Consider the following 21,123-nt stretch of genomic DNA (forward strand, 5'->3'; position numbering starts at 1 on the left):
AGAGCCGCGGGTTGCCGACCCCTGTCCTACAAAAATGGCTGACGACCTACACCAGTGGTTCTCAACCTTTTTTCAGTGATGTACCCCCTATAAACATTTTTTTAATTCAAGTACCCCCTAACCAGAGCAAAGCATTTTTGGTTGAAAAAAAGAGATAAAGAAGTAAAATACAGCACTATGTCATCAGTTTCTGATTCATTAAATTGTATAACAGTGCAAAATAGTGCTCATTTGTAGTGGTCTTTCTTGTATTATTTGGAAAAAAATAATTAATGAAAAATAAACAATCATGTGATTGCAGCTCAGCAATTCCCAAGCTCTTTGAATGTTCTGAACTCCTTTTTGCATGCCGGTGTAGTACTGAGCAGATGAATTGTGCCAGGAATAATTATGCCATAGTGGCGGTCTGCATGCTGGACCTCAACTCCCCAAAGCCGATTGATTCTTAAATCAACAGCGCATTTGTTTGTCCTTAATAATCAATTAATCACCAAAGCACTCATTATGCGTATCCCTCTCTACTGTAGAAATCAATTTTGCAGAGGTTTTGGGTTCCTTGTAAGTAGATTTGCATAACACTCTTAATTCGGATGGGTTAATTACAGTCAGTTAGTAACCAATAGGTTATCATAGCTGATTATGATATGCATGTCTGCGCTCAATGGCCTGCAGCTCAGTTAGTCAAGTCAAATTGTGGAACATTTCCTAATGCAGATCATTAATTGTGGCGTACACACACCTCCGCACGAAGGAGGAAATATGTGTGATGCAGTGTAGACAACACTCAAGTGCATACTATGCATTATGCATTCATTCATTCTTGTATCTTCCATCCATCAATCCATTTCTACCGCATATTCCCTTTGGGGTCGCTGGTGCCTATCACAGCTACAATCGGGCGGAAGGCGGTGTACACTCTGGACAAGTTGCCACCTCATCGCAGATTCTTGTATCTTATTTAACATTAAAAAAAATACAAAGCTATACAAAGCATCGTCTAATTTGTGTTAAAGCTCTTTCTTGGGTTTGCTGCAGCTGTGTCTTCACTTCTATGCTTATTTTTAGACCTAACTCTTTCTCACCCTCCTCTTCCTACTGTCTGTACCTGTAATTCCTGGAGGGCTGCAGAAGAAAGGAAAAGCAGGACCAGTTACTTGTAGTCAGAAATACAGAGCAAAAGCTAGTATTTTACAGAAGGTACAATTATTGAATGTATTGTAGGGATGGCCAAATAGGACTCATTTGAGGTGAAGGCAATAAAAAAATGTTTGTTTGTCAAAGAGGAATATGTTTTTGCTTTGAATTCGTACATGCATAATTGAACAAATACGGTGTGCATTGCAGGAGAGTGACTCCACAGGTTGTATACTTGGTGCATTTTTCCCCAGACTGAATTTGTATTTTGGTGTAAACATAACAACATTCCAGCGGTGAGTCATTCCAATGTTTTTCACAATACCCTGTCTGGCAGCAGAGACACATTTTTGTCATTAAAAATACAAAGGAGTGAGTGTCCTTTTCCACAAACATACAGGAGCCCTGCCCAAGTCAAATATAGTCTGCATACAGGAAGAAGGGGATTCGTATTCATACGCGTAAATCGTAAACAAATGTATCCACTTTTGCCGCCAGATGGCAGTAGAATGTTGAATATCTTAAAATATTATGGCAATTCCATCTTTGACCATAGTCGGTTGCTATGTTGAGTGGCGCTTTCCATCATTTTCAGCAGACTGATTTGCAAAATGATTAACCCCAGCCCCTTGTTTCAGCCAGGAATGGGGCCATGTGAATCCCTTCCCTACTGTGACAAATAGAGCTTGGAACCGCAGGCTAGCTCACGATACAATACGCCAGTGGTTCTGAAATGGGGGTATGCGTACCCCTGGGGGTAATTGAAGGTATGCCAAGGGGTACTTGAGATTTTTTTTTAAATATTCTAAAAATAGCAACAATTCAAAAATCCTTTATAAATATATTTATTGAATAATACTTCAACAAAATATGAATGTAAGTTCATAAATTGTGAAAAGAAATACAACAATGCAATATTCATTGTTGACAGCTAGATTTTTGTGGCCATAGTACATAAATATTGATGTTAAAGATTTATTTTTTTTGTGAAAAAATGTGTAGAATTAAGTTCATGAATCCAGATGGATCTCTATTACAATCCCCAAAGAGGGCACTTTAAGTTGATGATTACTTCAATGTGTAGAAATCTTTATTTAAAATTGAATCACTTGTTTAATTTTCAACAAGTTTTTAGTTATTTTTATATATTTTTTCCGAAATAGTTCAAGAAAGAGCAATATTTTGCACTGTTACACAATTTAATAAATCAGAAACTGATGACATAATGCTGTAATTTACTTCTTTATGTGCTTTTTTCAACCAAAAATGCTTTGCTCTTATTAGGGGGTACTTGAATTAAAAAAATGTTCACAGGGGGTTCATCACTGAAAAAAGGTTGAGAACCACTGCAATACGCCATACATGGCTCCTGATCGCGCTGATATCTCGTAATGGCGATAAGGTAGATCACAATGTATTTGCCATTCAGCATTTGAAAACCCTGAAAATTTACAAATTTTGGATAGTTCTTTTATTTTGAAAACACTTCATTTACTTTAAGTTGTGTACATCAGGGGTCCCCACCCTTTTTTGCGCCACGGACCGATTTAATGTAGGCATTATTTTCAGGGACCGGCTTTCCACTCCTGCCAGATAAATAAAGCAAAAATTTGTGTATGAAAAATACAACGCACTATAACGCTGAATTAGTCAGAGCCTTGGGCGTGTTTCTTTGCAATAAAATGCAGCTAGGAATCAGCCTTTTTGTACTAACTGTCACATTTATATTATATATGTTCATTAATGTGCATTGTATCATGTCACAGAGTTATAACAAATGGCGACTTCCTATGAGGAGTTTTATTGTACATCTATAAACAAGCTCATTGGTGTGTCTAGTGCACAGGTGTCAAACTCAAGGCCCGCGGGCCACATCTGACCATCCAAATCATTTTATATGGCATTTTATACAAACCCTGTTTCCATATGAGTTGGAAAATTGTGTGAGATGCAAATATAAACGGAATACAATGATTTGCAAATCCTTTTCAACCCATATTCAGTTAATGCACTACAAAGACAAGATATTTGATGTTGAAACTCATAGACTTTATTTTTTTTTGCAAATAATAATTACCTTAGAATTTCATGGCTGCAACACGTGCCAAAGTAGTTGGCATGTTCACCACTGTGTTACATCACCATTTATTTTAACAACACTCAATAAACGTTTGGGAACTGAGGAAACTAATTGTTGAAGCTTTGAAAGTCGAATTCGTTCCCATTCTTGTTTTGTGTAGAGCTTTAATCGTTCAAAAGTCCAGGGTCTCCGCTGTTGTATTTTACGCTTCATAATGCGCCACACATTTTCGATGGGAGACAGGTCTGGACTGCAGGCGGGCCAGGAAAATACCCGCACTCTTTTACTACGAAGTCACGCTGTTGTAACACGTGGCTTGGCATTGTCTTGCTGAAATAAGCACGGGCGTCCATGATAACGTTGCTTGGATGACAACATATGTTGCTCCAAAACCTGTATGAACCTTTCAGCATCAATGGTGCCTTCACAGATGTGTAAGTTACCCATGCCTTTGGCACTAATACACCCCCATACCATCACAGATGCTGGCTTTTGAACTTCACGCCTATAACAATCCAGATGATTATTTTCCTCTTTGTTCCAGGGCACACCACGTTCACAGTTTCCAAATATAATTTGAAAGGTGGACTCGTCGGACCACAGAACACTTTACCACTTTGCATCAGTCCATCTTAGATGAGCTCAGGCCCAGCAAAGCCAGCAGCGTTCCTTGATGTTGTTGATATATGGGTTTCGCTTTGCATAGCAGTTTTAACTTGCACTTACAAGTTCCTGAGCCCATGTGGTGATATCCTTTACAGACTGGTGTCTGTTTTTAATGCAGTACCGCCTGAGGGATCAATGGTCCATAATATCATCGTTTACGTGCAGTAATTTCTCCAAATTCTCTGAACCTTTTGATTATTTTATGGACCATAGATGGTAAAATACCTAAATTCCTTGCAATAGCTCGTTGAGAAATGTTGTTCTAAAACTGTTCAACAATTTGCTTTTAAATTGGTGACCTTCGCCCCATCCTTGTTTGTGAATTACTTAGCATTTCATGGAAGCTGCTTTTATACCCAATCATGGCACCCACCAGTTCCCAATCAGCCTGCACACCTGTGGGATGTTCCAAATAAGTATTTGATGAGAAGTTCTCAACTTTATCAGTATTTATTGCCACCTTTCCCAACTTCTTTGTCACGTGTTGCTGGCATCAAATTCTAAAGTTAATGATTATTTGCTAAAAAAAAAAAAAAGGTTTATCAGTTTGAACGGCAAATATATTGTATATTATATTCAACTGAATATAGGTTGAAAATGATTTGCAAATCATTTTATTCCATTTATATTTACATCTAACACAATTTCCCAACTCATATGGAAACGGAAATGCAGAGGATGATTTCACCACACCAAGTGTGTGTGTGTGACTATCATTGGTACTTTTACTTAAACTTTATATTGAGTTGTTTTTGTTGTTGTTTACAAACTATATAAGTAAATACACCTCTGCACACAGAATGTATTTAAGGGTAAAAAACAATAGCATAAACTAATTTAAATTTTGAATTGATATTGTACACGCCTTCCGCCCGAATGCAACTGAGATAGGCTCCAGCACCCCTTCCTGACACCAAAAGGGACAAGCGGTAGAAAATAGATGGATTAATTGTTACACTGCCATCCTGTGTTTTTGTCTAATTACAATTGTAATCAACAATTTAATGATCTTGAAAGTTTGAAGTATCAGCTTTGATATAACACAATACTGTCCCTGAGATCTGTTGTATAGCACTAGATGTTACAATCCCCTATTTCATACTTGAGACACCTCTGCGACTCTGTGATGGTCAAGTGAGTGAAGGCAACCTCTGGGTTATCAAGTGGGCGCCCACCTTCCTCAGTGTTTCTCTGATAGGCCCACGAAACCTCCAGAGGGTTCAGCAGGGAGTCCCAGCGTCCCAGCATCACTCCCTTGATGCCATCAACTCACTTGAAAGCCCAGGTGGAGTCCCTTCGCTTGACCCACAGCCACTGACTCCCTTTTTCAGCGGCTTTGAAAAGGTATTTCACTGCCTGCCGGTGGGCCTTCCCTCGCACTCCCATTTCCCTGATGAGCGATGGATGTTGAGGTGGCCACGAACCCTTTGCATCCGACTTCCACTGGGCGTACCCTCGCTTTCCAGCCTTGTTGTTGCACATCGGCTGCAAGCTCAGTGTACCTCAACTTCTTGCGCTCGTAGGCCTCCTCCGTTGCACTCTCCCAGGGCCCCGTAAGCTCCATGATCTACACCCCTTCCTGACCCCAAAAGGGACAAGCGGTAGAAAATAGATGGATGGATTGTTACACTGCCATCCTGTGTTTTTGTCTAATTATAATTGTAATCAACAATTTAATGATTGTAGCTGAGATAGGCACCAGTGCCCCCCGCCACCCCAAAGGGGAATAAGCGGTAGAAAATGGATGGATGGATGGAATTTAATGATCTTGAAAATTTCAAGTATCAGCTTTGATATGACACAATACTTTCCTTGTAATTACATTATTACCAGGTTATAAGGCACACTGTCGATTTTTGAGGAAATGAAAGGATTTTAAAGGCCTACTGAAATGAGATTTTCTTATTTAAACTGGGATAGCAGGTCCATTCTATGTTTCATACTTGATCATTTCACGATATTGCCATATTTTTGCTGAAAGGATTTAGTAGAGAACATTGACGATAAAGTTTAGGTTGCTAATAAAAAAGCCTTGCCTTTACCAGAAGTAGCAGACGATGTGGGCGTGACGTCACTGGTTGTAGAGCTCCTCACATCCTCACATTATTTACAATCATAGCCACCAGCAGCTAGAGCGATTCGGACTGAGAAAGCGACAATTTCCCCATTAATTTGAGCGAGGATGAAAGATTTGTGGATGAGGATAGTGAGAGTGAAGGACTTGAAAAAAAAGAAGAAAAAAAGGCGAGGGCGGTGAGAGCGATTCAGATGTTATTAGACAGATTTACAAGGATAATTCTGGAAAATTCTTTATCTGGTACCTGAATGTCGGAGGAGTGTGGCCACGGGTGTGGTGACCGCCAGTGTCTCCGATGGGAGGAGGTAATAGTACGCAGCTGCAGGAGGTCGCAAGCTCCGCTCATAACTACGGTAAGAGCCGATTTATCACCACAATTTTCTCACAGAAACCTGCCGGTTGACATGTGGTCGGGATCCATGTTCGCTTGACCACTCTGTTCCATAGTAAAGCTTCACCTTCGGGAATTTTAAACAAGGAAACACCGGCTGTGTTTGTGTTGCCAAAAGCTAAAAGCTTCCCACCTCCATCTTTCTACTTTGACTTCTCCATTATTAATTGAACAAATTCCAAAAGATTCAGCAACACAGATGTCCAGAATACTGTGTAATTATGCGATTAAAGCAGACTACTTATACAACCGGTGACGTCAAACGCTTGCGTCATCATACCGCGACGTTTTCAACAGGACACTTCCCGGGAAATTTAAAATTGCAATTTAGTAAACTAAAAAGGCCGTATTGGCATGTGTTGCAATGTGAATATTTCATCATTGATACATAAACTATCAGACTGCATGGTTGGTAGTAGTGGGTAGGCCTTTAAGTGTGCCTTATAGTCTGAAAAATACGGTATATTAATAATAGTTTTGAGAAAATAAAATAATTTGAAATAACACAAAATATTATGCCATACGTAACCCATTTGGAAATATTTTATATATTATCATTTATATGTCAAATAATACATTGTGAAATATATTGTTACTGTAGGACGCTGCAGTACTGTATTTTTCGGACTATAAGTCGCAGTTTTTTTCATAGTTTGGCCAGGGGTGCGACTTATACTCAGGAGCGACTTATGTGTGAAGTTATTAACACATTACCGTAAAATATCAAATAATATTATTTAGCTCATTCACGTAAGAGACTAGAGCAGGGGTCACCAACCTCTTTGAAACCAAGAGCTACTTCTTGGGTACTGATTAATGCAAAGGGCTACTAGTTTGATACACACTTAAATAAATTGCCAGAAATAGCCAAATTGCTCAATTTACCTTTAACTCTGTTATTATTAATAATTAATGATATTTATCTTTGTGGATACACAGATTATCTTAATGATTTCTCACAATAAATATATATTTTTGATGACATGTTTTAAATAGGTTAAAATCCAATCTGCACCCTGTTAGAATATATAACAAATTGGACCAAGCTATATTTCTTACAAAGACAAATCATTATTTCTTCTAGATTTTCCAGAATTAAAAAAAAAAAAGAAATTCAAAAGACTTTAAAATAAGGTTTACATTTGATTCTAAAGATTTTCTAGATTTGCCAGAATATTTTTTTTGAATTTTAATCATAATAAGTTTGAAGAAATATTTCACAAATATTCTTCGTCAAAAAAACAGAAGCTAAAATGAAGAATTAAATTAAAATGTATTTATTATTCATTACAATAAAACAAAATATATACTCAAACATTGATTTAAATTGTCAGGAAAGAAGAGGAGTGAATTTAAAAGGGAAAAAGCTATATGTGTTTAAAAATCCTAAAATAATTTTTAAGGTTGTATTTTGTGTCTAAAATTGTCTTTCTGAATGTTATAAGAAGCAAAGTAAAAAAAATAAATTTATTTATTTAAACAAGTGAAGACCAAGTCTTTAAATATTTTCTTGGATTTTAAAATTCTATTTGAGTTTTGTCTCTCTTAGAATTAAAAATGTGAGACCAGCTGGCTAGTAAATAAATAAAATTGAAAAAATAGAGGCAGCTCACTGGTTAGTGCTGCTATTCGAGATATTTTTAGAACAGGCCAGCGGGCTACTCATCTGGTCCTTACGGGCTACCTGGTGCCCGCGGGCACCGCGTTGGTGAACCCTGGACTAGACGTATAAGATTTCATGGGATTTAGCGATTAGGAGTGACAGATTGTTTGGTAAACGTATAGCATGTTCTATATGTTATAGTCATTTGAATGACTCTTACCATAATATGTTACGTTAAAATACCAGGCACCTTCTCAGTTGGTTATTTATGCGTCATATATCCATCCATCCATTTTCTACCGCTTATTCCCTTTCGGGGTCGCGGGGGGCGCGCCATAACGTACACTTATTCTGCCTGTTTTTCACTATTCTTTATTTATTTTAAATTGCCTTTCAAATGTTTAATCTTGCTGTTGGGTTTTATCAAATAAATTTCCCCCAAAAATGCGACTGATACTCCAGTGCGACTTATATATGGTTTTTTCCTTCTTTATTATGCATTTTCAGCAGGTGCGACTTATACTCCGGAGCGACTTATACGGTATATATCGCGATATAGATTCCAGGCCATGTTACCCATCCGGTCATATTGCGAGTCACGCTTCAATACGGTCCTCTTCTTTTTGACCTGGTGCAGTTCCACCTTCAGCACTTCTCTAACCCAGTGGTTCTCAAATGGAGGTACACGTACCCCTGGGGGTACTTGAAGGTACTTCAAGGGGTACGTGAGATTTTTTTTTTTATATTCTATAAATAGCCACAATTCAACATTTTTTTTAAATAAATATACTTATTGAATAATACTTCAACAAAATATGAATGTATGTTCATAAACTGTGAAAAACAAATACAACAATGCAATATTCAGTGTCGACAGCTAGATTTTTTGTGGACATGTTCCATAAATATTGATGTTAAAGATTTCTTTTTTTGTGAAGAAATGTTTAGAATTAAGTTCATGAATCCAGATGAATCTCTATTACAATCCCCATAGAGGAAACTTCAAGTTGATGATTCTTTCTATGTGTAGAAATCTTTATAATTTAATCACTTGTTTAATTTTCAACAAGTTTTTACTTATTTTTATATCTTTTTTTTCCCAAATAGTTCAAGAAAGACCACTACAAATGAGCAATATTTTGCAATGTTACACAATTTAATAAATCAGAAACTGATGACATAGTGCTGTATTTTACTTCTTTATCTCTTTTTTTTTTTTAACCAAAAATGCTTTGCTCTGATTAGGGGGTACTTGAATTAAAAAAAAATGTTCACAGGGGGTACATCACTGAAAAAAGTTTGAGAACCACTGCTCTAACCCTTTCCCCAGGCCCACATTTCACCCTCTCCCCTAGTGCACTCCTGACCAGTGTGCCGAGAGCAGATGTAGAGCAGAGAAAAGTGTGTCAGGACCCGCCATGACTCCCTCAACCATCACTCCCCCACACTTTCCTATTTCTCCTTTTTTTTCCCTCATCCAGTCCCTCTCTCTCTAGTCCATTCCTGCTCCCAGGATTTGGGACAGGCATTGATTTTTCATTCATTCATAGCGCAGCTGCCAGCTTGCATGCGCGGTATTAGTTTCTCTGCATCTGTGCGCCAGACGTGGCCGTCCTGCTTTCGTCTCTTTGCATGTACCGGCTTCTTTTTTTTTTTTTTTTCTCTCCAAGTTAATCTCTTAAGAAGAGGTGTGGTTGTCTCTGGCTCTGCGCTCACTCTCCCCCTGCCTCTCAGTCTGAGGGGCGATATCATCACAAGCTCTCTCCTCCTCTCATCGTTTTCCTCGCCACTCGTCTCTAACCCTCCTCGACTTGTCACCGCTGCACACTTCTCTGTCCACGATGACTTCTTGCGGGGAGGTGGGCGATGCCATGGAGCCTAGGTGAGTCTGAGATGGTGTAGACTGTCGGATAGGGCTTCTGCAAGGACATCCAGCTCTTATTTGGTGTTACAGCGTTGTCTAATCTGGGTCAATAGCAATCTATTTCCCTTAGCTCTGTAGAGGTTAAGAGCAGATGGCATATTTCTCCTGATGTTATTGACTGCTGTGTTTTTTTTTCAAACTGGTCTGGTCGAGCTTGTGTCCACAGAGCTCATGATGGTTAAGTCTTAGCATGCACAAACTGTGTGTCCGTATGGAAGAGATTACACATACTGGATTTATACAAAAATACCCTGCAAGTTTTTCTGTGCATGCTTTCTACGTGCAGGTCTAGAATTTGGCAAATGATAACACATATGCCTGAGAGAGGAAGACTTCCTCTCCTTTTTTTTTTTTTTGCCTGTGTCCTCATGACAGACAGCTCTAACGTGTTGTGTGAAACACAGAAGGAACAGAGTGAGAAATCCGGAGATGAATCGGGGACAAATGCGAGGTGTGGAGCTACTCAACAGGAGTGTGATGATGAGAGGAAGGGTGTCAACGTTGAGTTTGCAAAGAAAGAAAAAAGGGGAAAGTGAAGCAAGAGGAGATTGCAGAACAGGAAGAAGCTATCAGTCAATCAGACTTTTGGTAGTAGACGTAGACATAAGAAGATTGGTTTGGGTGATAAGTTTGCTTGCAACACTTTTGTAATTATCCCAAATTCGTTTTTTACACCTTAAAAGGGACGTTATCACCAAACCTATGCAAGCGTCAAAATATACCTTGAAGTTGCAGAAAAAAGACCATGTATTTTTTTAACCGATTTCTGAACTCTAAATGGGTGAATTTTGGCAAATTAAACGCCTTTCTGTTTATCGGTCTTTTAGCGATGACGTCAGAACGTGACGTCACCGAGGTAACACACCCGCCATTTTCATTTTCACATTACAAACACCGGGTCTCAGCTCTGTTATTTTCCGTTTTTTCGACTATTTTTTGGAACCTTGGAGACATCATGCCTCGTCGGTGTGTTGTCGGAGGGCGTAACAACACTAACAGGGAGGGATTCAAGTTGCACCACTGGCAAGAAATTTGCCGCCAGACCCCCATTGAATGTGCCGGAGTGTCTGCACATTTGACCGGCGATGCTAAGACAGACATGGCACAGAGATGTATGGATAACCTGCAGATGCATTTGCAACGATTAAGTCAACGAAATCACAAAGGTGAGTTTTGTTGATGTTGTTGACTTATGTGCTAATCAGACATATTTGGTCACGGCATGACTGCCAGCTAATCGATGCTAACATGCTACGTTAATCGATGCTAACATGCTATTTACGCTAGCTGTATGTACATTTGAAACTAGATACCCACATTTAATGCGAAACAAACACTTACCAATCGACGGATTTAAGTTGCTCCATTGTCACAAGATGCGAAAGTCCTGATCGTTAGGTCCGCACATTTTACCGACGATGCTAATAAGGCAGCCATGCTATGGGCCACTTCATTAGGTACACCCACGCTATGGCCGAATAGCGTCAATAGCTATTCGCTCAATAATTTCAATTTCTTCTTCAATTTCGTTTTCGCTATCTGCCTCCATACTCCGACCATCTGTTTCAATGCATGCGTAATCTGTTGAATCGCTTAAGCCGCTGAAATCCGAGTCTGAATCCGAGCTAATGTCGCTATATCTTGCTGTGGTAACCGCCATGTTGTTTGTATTGGCAGCCCTGTTTGACGTCACAGGGAAATGGACAGTAGCATTGCAAATAGCGAAAATCAAGAACTTTAAAGCTTTTTTTAGGGATATTCCGGGAGGTGTAAAATTTTGAAAAAAACTTCGAAAAATAAAACAAGCCATGGGAACTGATTTTTATTGTTTTTAACCCTTTTGAAATTGTGATAATGTTCCCCTTTAAGTACAACCCAACATCATTATCAAATAAACATGTGTAGCATTTGATATATACAGTCGTGGTCAAATGTTTACATACACTTGTAAAGAACATAATGTCATGGCTGTCCTGAGTTTCCAATAATGTCTACAACTCTTTTTTTGTGATAGTGATTGGAGCACATACTTGTTTGTCACAAAAAACATTAATGAAGTTTGGTTCTTTTATGAGTTAATTATGGAGCTACTAAAAGTGTGACCAAATCTGCTGGGTCAAAAGTATACATACAGCAATGTTAATATTTGGTTACATGTCCCTTGACAAGTTTCACTGTAATAAAGTGCTTTTGGTAGCCATCCACAAGCTTCTGGTTGAATTTTTGACCACTTCTCTTGACAAAATTAGTGCGGTTCAGCTAAATGTGTTGGTTACCTGACATGGACTTGTTTCTTCAGCATTGTCTACACGTTTAAGTCAGGACTTTGGGAAGGCCATTCTAAAACCCTAATTCTAGCCTGATTTGGCCATTCCTTTACCACTTTTGATGTGTGTTTGAGGTCATTGTCCTGTTGGATCACCCAACTGCGCCCAAGACCCAACATCTGGGCTAATGATTTAAGTTGTCCTGAAGAATTTGGAGGTAATCCTCCTTTTTCATTGTCCCATTTACTCTCTGTAAAGCACCAGTTCCATTGGCAGCAAAACAGGCCCAGAGCATAATACTACCACCACCATGCTTGACGGTAGGTTTGGTGTTCTTGGGATTAAAGGCCTCACCTTTTCTCCTCCAAACATATTGCTGGGTATTGTGGCCAAACAGTTGAATTTTTGTTTCATCTGACCACAGAACTTTCCTCCAGAAGGTCTTATCTTTGTCCATGTGACAAAAATTGAGCTATTTGGCCACAATACCCAGCATACCCAGTATATATATATGTATATATATATATATATATATATATATATATATATATATATATATATATATATATATATATATATATATATATATATATATATATATATTGGCCCTGGTGTGTGAATGTTGTCTGTCTGTCTGTGTTGGCCCTGCGATAAGGCGGCAACTTGTCCAGGGTGTACTCCGCCTTCCGCCCGATTGTAGCTGAGATAGGCGCCAGCGACCCTAAAAGGGAATAAGCGGTAGAAAATGGATGGATATAATATATATATTTGGCATTTGGCAGAAACATTTGGCAGAAATACCGGACAATTCCACAGACTTTATGGCTGGCTCACATCGTGGTCACTCCGTGATCACGTACGACCGCCAGACACTTCTGGATGTGGACATATCGGGCCGTTTTGGACTGATAGACGCGTGCGTGCTAAACATGCTAACTAGCATGGGAATACGTCGGCGGCTACATCCAGCGGCCTGTGAAGCAGGGGAGTCTAGTAGCAGCGGGGGCCGTCTACGGAGCAGACGCCAGCGGTGTGATCGGAAACGCGGATGTCGAGCGGGGCTAAAAACAAAGCAGAAGGATAATCCCCACAGAACACCACTTCCCTCCATCCTGCAGCCAGATTCAAATGGAAAATGCGAGACTACTGGTCTGGGTAAGGAGTCAGTTAAATTAGAACAAGTTTTTTCTGCTTTGAGTGTTTCAGAGTTGGACATGTGTGTTACTGAGGTGGCTAACTATGATGCGTGCAGTTTATCAAAGCAACAAACAAACAATCGGAAAATCCCCGTTACTGAGGTGGCTAACCATGATGCGTGCAGTTTATCAAAGCAACAAACAAACAACGTATCAATTCCTAGATATGGTCGTAACTACACTAAATGCACTGGGCATAATAAACACAACATTATTAATATTGCTACTACGGATAATTTGATCAAAAACTCCCTAAAACAGACCACTACCTATAATATAGGTTTTTTAAACATAAGATCATTGTCTCCCAAAACGTTATTAGTTAATGATATTATCAGAGACAACAATCTTAACGTCATCGGTCTCAGCGAAACCTGGCTTAAACCAAACGACTTTTTTGCGCTAAATGAGGCATGTCCTCCTAACTTTACACATGCGCATATTGCCCGTCCGCTTAAAAGGGGTGGGGGGGTCGCACTAATATACAACGAAAACTTTAACCTTAGTCCTAACATAAATAATAAATATAAATCGTTTGAGGTGCTTACTATGAAGTCTGTCACACCACTGCCTCTACACCTGGCTGTTATCTACCGCCCCCCAGGGCCCTATTCGGACTTTATCAATGAATTCTCAGAGTTCTTTGCTGATCTTGTGACACACGCCGATAATATAATCATAATGGGGGACTTTAATATCCATATGAATACCCCATCGGACCCACCGTGCGTAGTGCTCCAGACTGTAATTGATAGCTGTGGTCTCACACAAATAATAAATGAACCCACGCATCGCAACGGTAATACGATAGACCTAGTGCTTGTCAGGGGTATCACCGTCTCCGAAGTTACGATACTCCCGTATACTAAAGTATTGTCCGATCATTACCTTATAAAATTCGAGGTTCAGACGCATGTTCGTCAAACTAATAATAATAATAACTGCTTTAGCAGCCGCAACATTAATACGGCCACAACGACAACTCTTGCTGACCTACTGCCCTCGGTTATGGCACCATTCCCAAAGTATGTGGGCTCTATTGATAACCTCACTAACAACTTTAACGACACCCTGCACGAAACCATTGATAACATAGCACCGCTAAAGTTAAAAAAGGCTCCAAAAAAGCGCACCCCGTGGTTTACAGAAGAAACTAGAGCTCAGAAATTATTATGTAGAAAGCTGGAACGCAAATGGCGCACGACTAAACTTGAGGTGCACCATCAAGCATGGAGTGATGGTTTAATAACTTATAAACGCATACTTACCTCAGCTAAAGCTAAATATTACTCAAATCTCATCCACCGTAATAAAAACGATCCTAAATTTTTGTTTAGTACGGTAGCATCGCTAACCCAACAAGGGACCCCTTCCAGTAGCTCAACCCACTCAGCTGATGACTTTATGCAATTCTTTAGTAAGAAAATTGAAGTCATTAGAAAGGAGATTAAAGACAATGCGTCCCAGCTACAACGGGGTTCTATTAACACTGATACGATGGTATATACGGCGGATACTGCCCTCCAAAATAGTTTCTCTCGTTTTGAGGAAATAACATTAGAGGAATTGTTACAACGTGTAAATGGAATAAAACAGACAACATGCTTACTTGACCCTCTTCCTGGGAAACTGATCAAGGAGCTCTTTGTATTATTAGGTCCATCAGTGCTAAATATTATAAACTTATCACTCTCCTCGGGCACTGTTCCCCTAGCATTCAAAAAAGCGGTTATTCATCCTCTTCTTAAAAGACCTAACCTCGATCCTGACCTCATGGTAAACTACCGACCGGTGTCTCACCTTCCCTTTATTTCAAAAATCCTTGAAAAAATTGTTGCGGAGCAGTTAAATGAACACTTAGCGTCTAACAATCTATGTGAAACATTTCAATCCGGTTTCAGAGCAAATCACTCCACGGAGACAGCCCTCGCAAAAATGACTAATGATCTATTGCTAACGATGGATTCTGATGAGTCATCTATGTTGCTGCTCCTCGATCTTAGCGCTGCTTTCGATACCGTCGATCATAATATTTTATTAGAACGTATCAAAACACGAATTGGTATGTCAGACTTAGCCCTGTCTTGGTTTAACTCTTATCTTACTGATAGGATGCAGTGTGTCTCCCATAACAATGTGACCTCGGACTACGTTAAGGTAACGTGTGGAGTTCCCCAGGGTTCGGTCCTTGGCCCTGCACTCTTCAGCATCTACATGCTGCCGCTAGGTGACAGCATACGCAAATACGGTGTTAGCTTTCACTGTTATGCTGATGACACCCAACTCTACATGCCCCTAAAGCTGACCAACACGCCGGATTGTAGTCAGCTGGAGGCGTGTCTTAATGAAATTAAACAATGGATGTCCGCTAACTTTTTGCAACTCAACGCCAAAAAAACGGAAATGCTGATTATCGGTCCTGCTAGACACCGAACTCTATTTAATAATACAACTCTAACATTTGACAACCAAACAATTAAACAAGGCGACACGGTAAAGAATCTGGGTATTATCTTCGACCCAACTCTCTCCTTTGAGGCACACATTAAAAGCGTTACTAAAACGGCCTTCTTTCATTTCCGTAATATCGCTAAAATTTGCTCCATTCTGTCCACTAAAGACGCTGAGATCATTATCCATGCGTTTGTTACGTCTCGCCTCGACTACTGTAACGTATTATTTTCGGGTCTCCCCATGTCTAGCATTAAAAGATTACAGTTGGTACAAAATGCGGCTGCTAGACTTTTGACAAGAACAAGAAAGTTTGATCACATTACGCCTGTACTGGCTCACCTGCACTGGCTTCCTGTGCACTTAAGATGTGACTTTAAGGTTTTACTACTTACGTATAAAATACTACACGGTCTAGCTCCATCCTATCTTGCCGATTGTATTGTACCATATGTCCCGGCAAGAAATCTGCGTTCAAAGGACTGCGGCTTGCTAGTGATTCCCAAAGCCCAAAAAAAGTCTGCGGGCTATAGAGCGTTTTCCGTTCGGGCTCCAGTACTCTGGAATGCCCTCCCGGTAACAGTTCGAGATGCCACCTCAGTAGAAGCATTTAAGTCTCACCTTAAAACTCATTTGTATACTCTAGCCTTTAAATAGACTCCCTTTTTAGACCAGTTGATCTGCTGTTTCTTTTCCTTTTCTTCTATGTCCCACTCTCCCCTGTGGAGGGGGTCCGGTCCGATCCGATGGCCATGTACTGCTTGCCTGTGTATCGGCTGGGGACATCTCTGCGCTGCTGATCCGCCTCCGCTTGGGATGGTTTCCTGCTGGCTCCGCTGTGAACGGGACTCTCGCTGCTGTGTTGGATCCGCTTTGGACTGGACTCTCGCGACTGTGTTGGATCCATTGTGGATTGAACTTTCACAGTATCATGTTAGACCCGCTCGAAATCCATTGCTTTCCTCCTCTCTAAGGTTCTCATAGTCATTATTGTCACCGACGTCCCACTGGGTCATTATTGTCACCGATGTCCCACTGGGTCATTATTGTCACCGATGTCCCACTGGGTGTGAGTTTTCCTTGCCCTTATGTGGGCCTACCGAGGATGTCGTGGTGGTTTGTGCAGCCCTTTGAGACACTAGTGATTTAGGGCTATATAAGTAAACATTGATTGATTGATTGATATATATATATATATATTTTTTTGTTCGAAGAAACCAGAAGTTGCGAAGGAAGGTTGGTCGCATGAACACAAACAAGCATTCACATTAACCGAGCAACACAGGAAGTGATCACTGATCATGGTGAGTGACATGCTAACAGCCAATCAGCTAATAGTGTCAATTATCAGGTTTGGTTGCGCCATCTTGGCGCCGTTTACACTAACACCAAATCTCATTTCTTTTTGCCCTCGAGATCAGATTGGGGCCACATCTGGAGGTAGTCCGAATCCGATTGAAATCTGATATTTTCGAATGTGACTCCAGTCTAAACGGAAATGTGACCTAAATGCAACTTTTATCTTTGGTCAAGCTACATCATTTGTGTGCGCGGGTAAAGACGCAGCCCGAAAGCGGAAGTGGATACGTCATCACGACATCCTGTTTCTGTGAGCAAAGTATTTTTTCTGCAGCCGAATTTTTGGTACATCACTAGTCAATATGTCAAATAATTATATATATATATATATTAAGGTGTGGGAAAAAATCGATTCGAATACGAATCGTATCAAATACGTTGTGCGAATCAGAATCGATTCTCTTTTTTTTTTTTAATCGTTTTTTATGAAAGTTTTTTTAATCATTATTATTTTCTTTTATCAATCCAACAAACCACTACACAGCAATACCATAACAATGCAATGCAATTCCAAAACCAAACCTGACCCAGCAACACTCAGAACTGCAATAAACAGAGCAATTGAGAGGAGACACAAACACGACACAGAACAAACCAAAAGTAGTGAAACAAAGATGAATATTATCAACAACAGTATCAATATTGGTTATCATTTCAGCATAGCAGTGATTAAAAATCCCTCATTTACATTATCATTAGGCATTTATAAAAAAAACAACAAAAAATGATAGTGTCACAGTGGCTTACACTTGCATCGCATCTCATAAGCTTGACAACACACTGTGTCCAATGTTTTCACAAAGATTATAAGTCATATTTTTGGTTTGTTTAATAGTTAAGACAAATTTACATTATTGCAATCAGTTGATGAAACATTGTCCTTTACAATTATAAAAGCTTTTAAAAAAAAATCTACTACTCTGCTAGCATGTCAGCAGACTGGAGTAGATCCTGCTGAAATCCTATGTATTGAATGAGTACAGAATCGTTTTGAATCGGAAAAATATCGTTTTTGAATCGAGAATCGCGTTGAATCGAAAAAATCAATTATCGAATTGTGACCCCAAGAATCGATATTGGATCGAATCGTGGGACACCCAAAGATTCACAGCCCTTATAAATATATATATATATATATACATATACATATACACACACATATGTGTGTGTATATGTGTGTGTGTGTGTGTGTATATTTATATATATATAGAAATTACGTGTACATTTATGTATTAACTTACATGGTATGTACATTGCGTAAGTTGTTTGCGTGAGTTGAAAAATTAAGCTAACTTACGTTTGTAGCTCTACGCTAATGTCTGTCTCCTCTACTTAACAGCCATAAAAATATTAGGCCATAAAAATATTAGAATCTTCCCAATTATATAACATTATAAATATTAATTAGTACATATTAATTGAATTTATCGTCACACAAAAAACACATTTTTGTGGTGACTTATTTTATTTTGTAGTAGCAGTAGCGAGTTTTTTGTTCATTTATAGAATCGACTTCCTTTGTTTCTTCCATTTATCAAACTACACATGCAAGTGGCATCGGGGCCACATTGGCGCCTGTGCGCGCTTATACAGGAGTCTGATAAAGATGACGTTTTACTTGTATTCAAAACAGTCATCAGGAAAAAAATTGTACGTTAAAAACATCTGTTGGTGTGTCAGTATTGTCACAGTCATTACACGACATGTAAGAGGATTGCGAGTTGATCCATAAATTGGTGGTGTCGATACCAAAGATAACATCAGTATATGATCGATACTAGAGTGATTAGATCGATATATTTAGTATCTCAAAATATATATTTTTTGTTGTTTTTGTCAGTGTTTACAAACCAAAAATTGAGGACAAAAAACAAACTATTGCAATGAGTAGCAGATATAATTTTTTTTTTATTGTGTACCAGTGACTTTTTTTTTTCCTGCAATGGTTGTATGTAATAACAAAGAACTGGTTTAAATAGGGTGTTGATGTTGTTAAACTGTGAATAGCACTCACCACAAATAAATGGAAAAATGTACGGTTAATATTTGTGATCGGTATCTTCTTATCTCATTCTTGGATGATCGGTATCGGACCAGCAGCATGAAAACCTAATCTTGTTATATCAAGTGAATTTACTCAGAGAACAATGTTAAGTATAAAAACGCTAACCAAGTCATGACAGATGTATGCTTTTGAAGTGGAGTGATGATTTTTTTTTTTTTTTGCAGACACCTCATGGTCACAGTAATTCTAAGTTAAGCTTATGACGCAGTAATTTGAATGATGCGGACACGTTTGTTACTCAGTTGACACTTTCTAGTATACTTCTGCCTTGGACGTTTTGTGTCTGTAGGTAATATGCAACTATAATCATTTTATACATGCTTATGTTGACAAATGTTGTGTTTTAGACTGCAATATTGTTCAATTAAGGACACTTTTTACTTATGTACAGTTTGTGTGCTATTGTTTGCTGAGCTGTTGTGTAGCTGCTCGCTATTCCTAGCCTGAGATCGGTCGGTCGTGATTTCAAACCCCGGCCGAGTCATACCAAAGACTATAAAAATGGGACCCATTACCTCCCTGCTTGGCACTCAGCACCAAAGGTTGGAATTGGGGGTTAAATTACCAACATGATTCCCGAGCGCGGCCACCGCTGCTGCTCACTGCTCCCCTCACCTCCCAGGGGGTGGAATTAGAAGATGGGTCAAATGCAGAGAGTAATTTCACCACACCTTGTCACGCTTGCGAATCTGGTTTTATGTTTGATCATGTTATGTTTTGTTTTTTGGACTCTTAGTTTCTGTTTTCCACTTCTTAGTTTTGTTTGTTTCCATAGTAACCCATTAGTTTCCACCTGGTCTCCTAGTCACGCCCCGGTCCTCAGCTCTCACACGTGTTTCCAAGTATCACAGCTAGTATTTAAGCCATTTGTTTTCTGTTCCTCGGCCTGGGAACTATACCTACCTACCGGACTTTGTATTGAACCCTCATGACCACGCACCTACCTTTCCTTGCCAACCTTCATGCCTTGTACTCTCCTTTGTGGAGGGGGTCCGGTCCGATGGCCATGGATGACGTACTGGCTGTCCAGAGTCGGGACCCAGGATGGACCGCTCGTCCAGAGTCGGGACCCAGGATGGACCGCTTGCCTGTGTATCGGCTTGGGACATCCCCGCGCTGCTGATCTGCCTCTGCTTGGGATGGTTTCCTGCTGGCTCCGCTGTGGACGGGACTCTCACTCCTGTGTTGGATCCGCTTTGGACTGGACACTCGCGGCTGTGTTGGATCCATTATGGATTGAACTTTCACAGTATCATGTTAGACCCGCTCGACATCCATTGCTTTCGTCCTCTTCAAGGTTGTCATAGTCATCATTGTCACCGACGTCCCGCCGGGTGTGAGTTTTCCTTGCCCTTATGTGGGCCTACCGAGGATGTCGTAGTGGTTTGTGTTGTGGTTTGTGCAGCCCTTTGAGACACTAGTGATTTAGGGCTATATAAGTAAACATTGATTGATTGATTGATAGATTGTCACGCTGTTTAATGCCACATACGTTTTTTTTATTGTTAATGCCACTGTGCAAGTTTTGTTTTTATGTTTATAGTTATAGCCTCTGTGCTAGTCTTTTGTTTTTTCGTTAGCCAAATTTTCACCCCTCGTGCGCGCCATTTGTTTGCCTTTTGTTTTAGTCTGTTTGTTTAATAAATCAAATATGTACGTACTTATGCTCACGTCTCGCTCGTGCAAATCATCCTTCGCGTGGAAGAAGCAAAACAAATCCAAGTCCAAGTCCTGACACACCTAGCGTGCATGTGACTTTAACTTAACTATAGCCTCCCATGTTTACCTTTTTTTAAACGACTTCACGGGAATACAAGAAAAGACCAACCTGGAGGACATTTAGATGTTAACTGGCTGGACTGCTTGTATCAAGTAAATAAAATCTGATTTTTTTTTATGCTGATATCAGA

The 21,123-nt window shown here is 39.7% G+C and overlaps 1 protein-coding gene across 2 annotated transcripts in view; it reads left to right on the forward strand.

The window, feature by feature from the left end:
• Positions 1-21,123, forward strand: part of numbl (NUMB like endocytic adaptor protein) — a 184,422-nt gene that overhangs the window by 92,144 nt on the left and 71,155 nt on the right. Inside the window, exon 1 of one of the 2 annotated variants that reach the window (XM_061918919.1) lies at positions 9,625-9,833. The exons of the other annotated variant lie outside the window; for it this stretch is intronic. Within the exon in view, the coding sequence (XP_061774903.1) occupies positions 9,793-9,833 (41 nt within the window). The 5' untranslated portion in view covers positions 9,625-9,792. Of the gene's footprint in view, positions 1-9,624; positions 9,834-21,123 lie in introns of those variants that run through there. 2 annotated transcript variants of the gene reach the window in all.

The sequence above is a fragment of the Nerophis ophidion genome, linkage group LG13 (assembly GCF_033978795.1).
Source record: "Nerophis ophidion isolate RoL-2023_Sa linkage group LG13, RoL_Noph_v1.0, whole genome shotgun sequence".
NCBI lineage: Eukaryota > Metazoa > Chordata > Actinopteri > Syngnathiformes > Syngnathidae > Nerophis > Nerophis ophidion.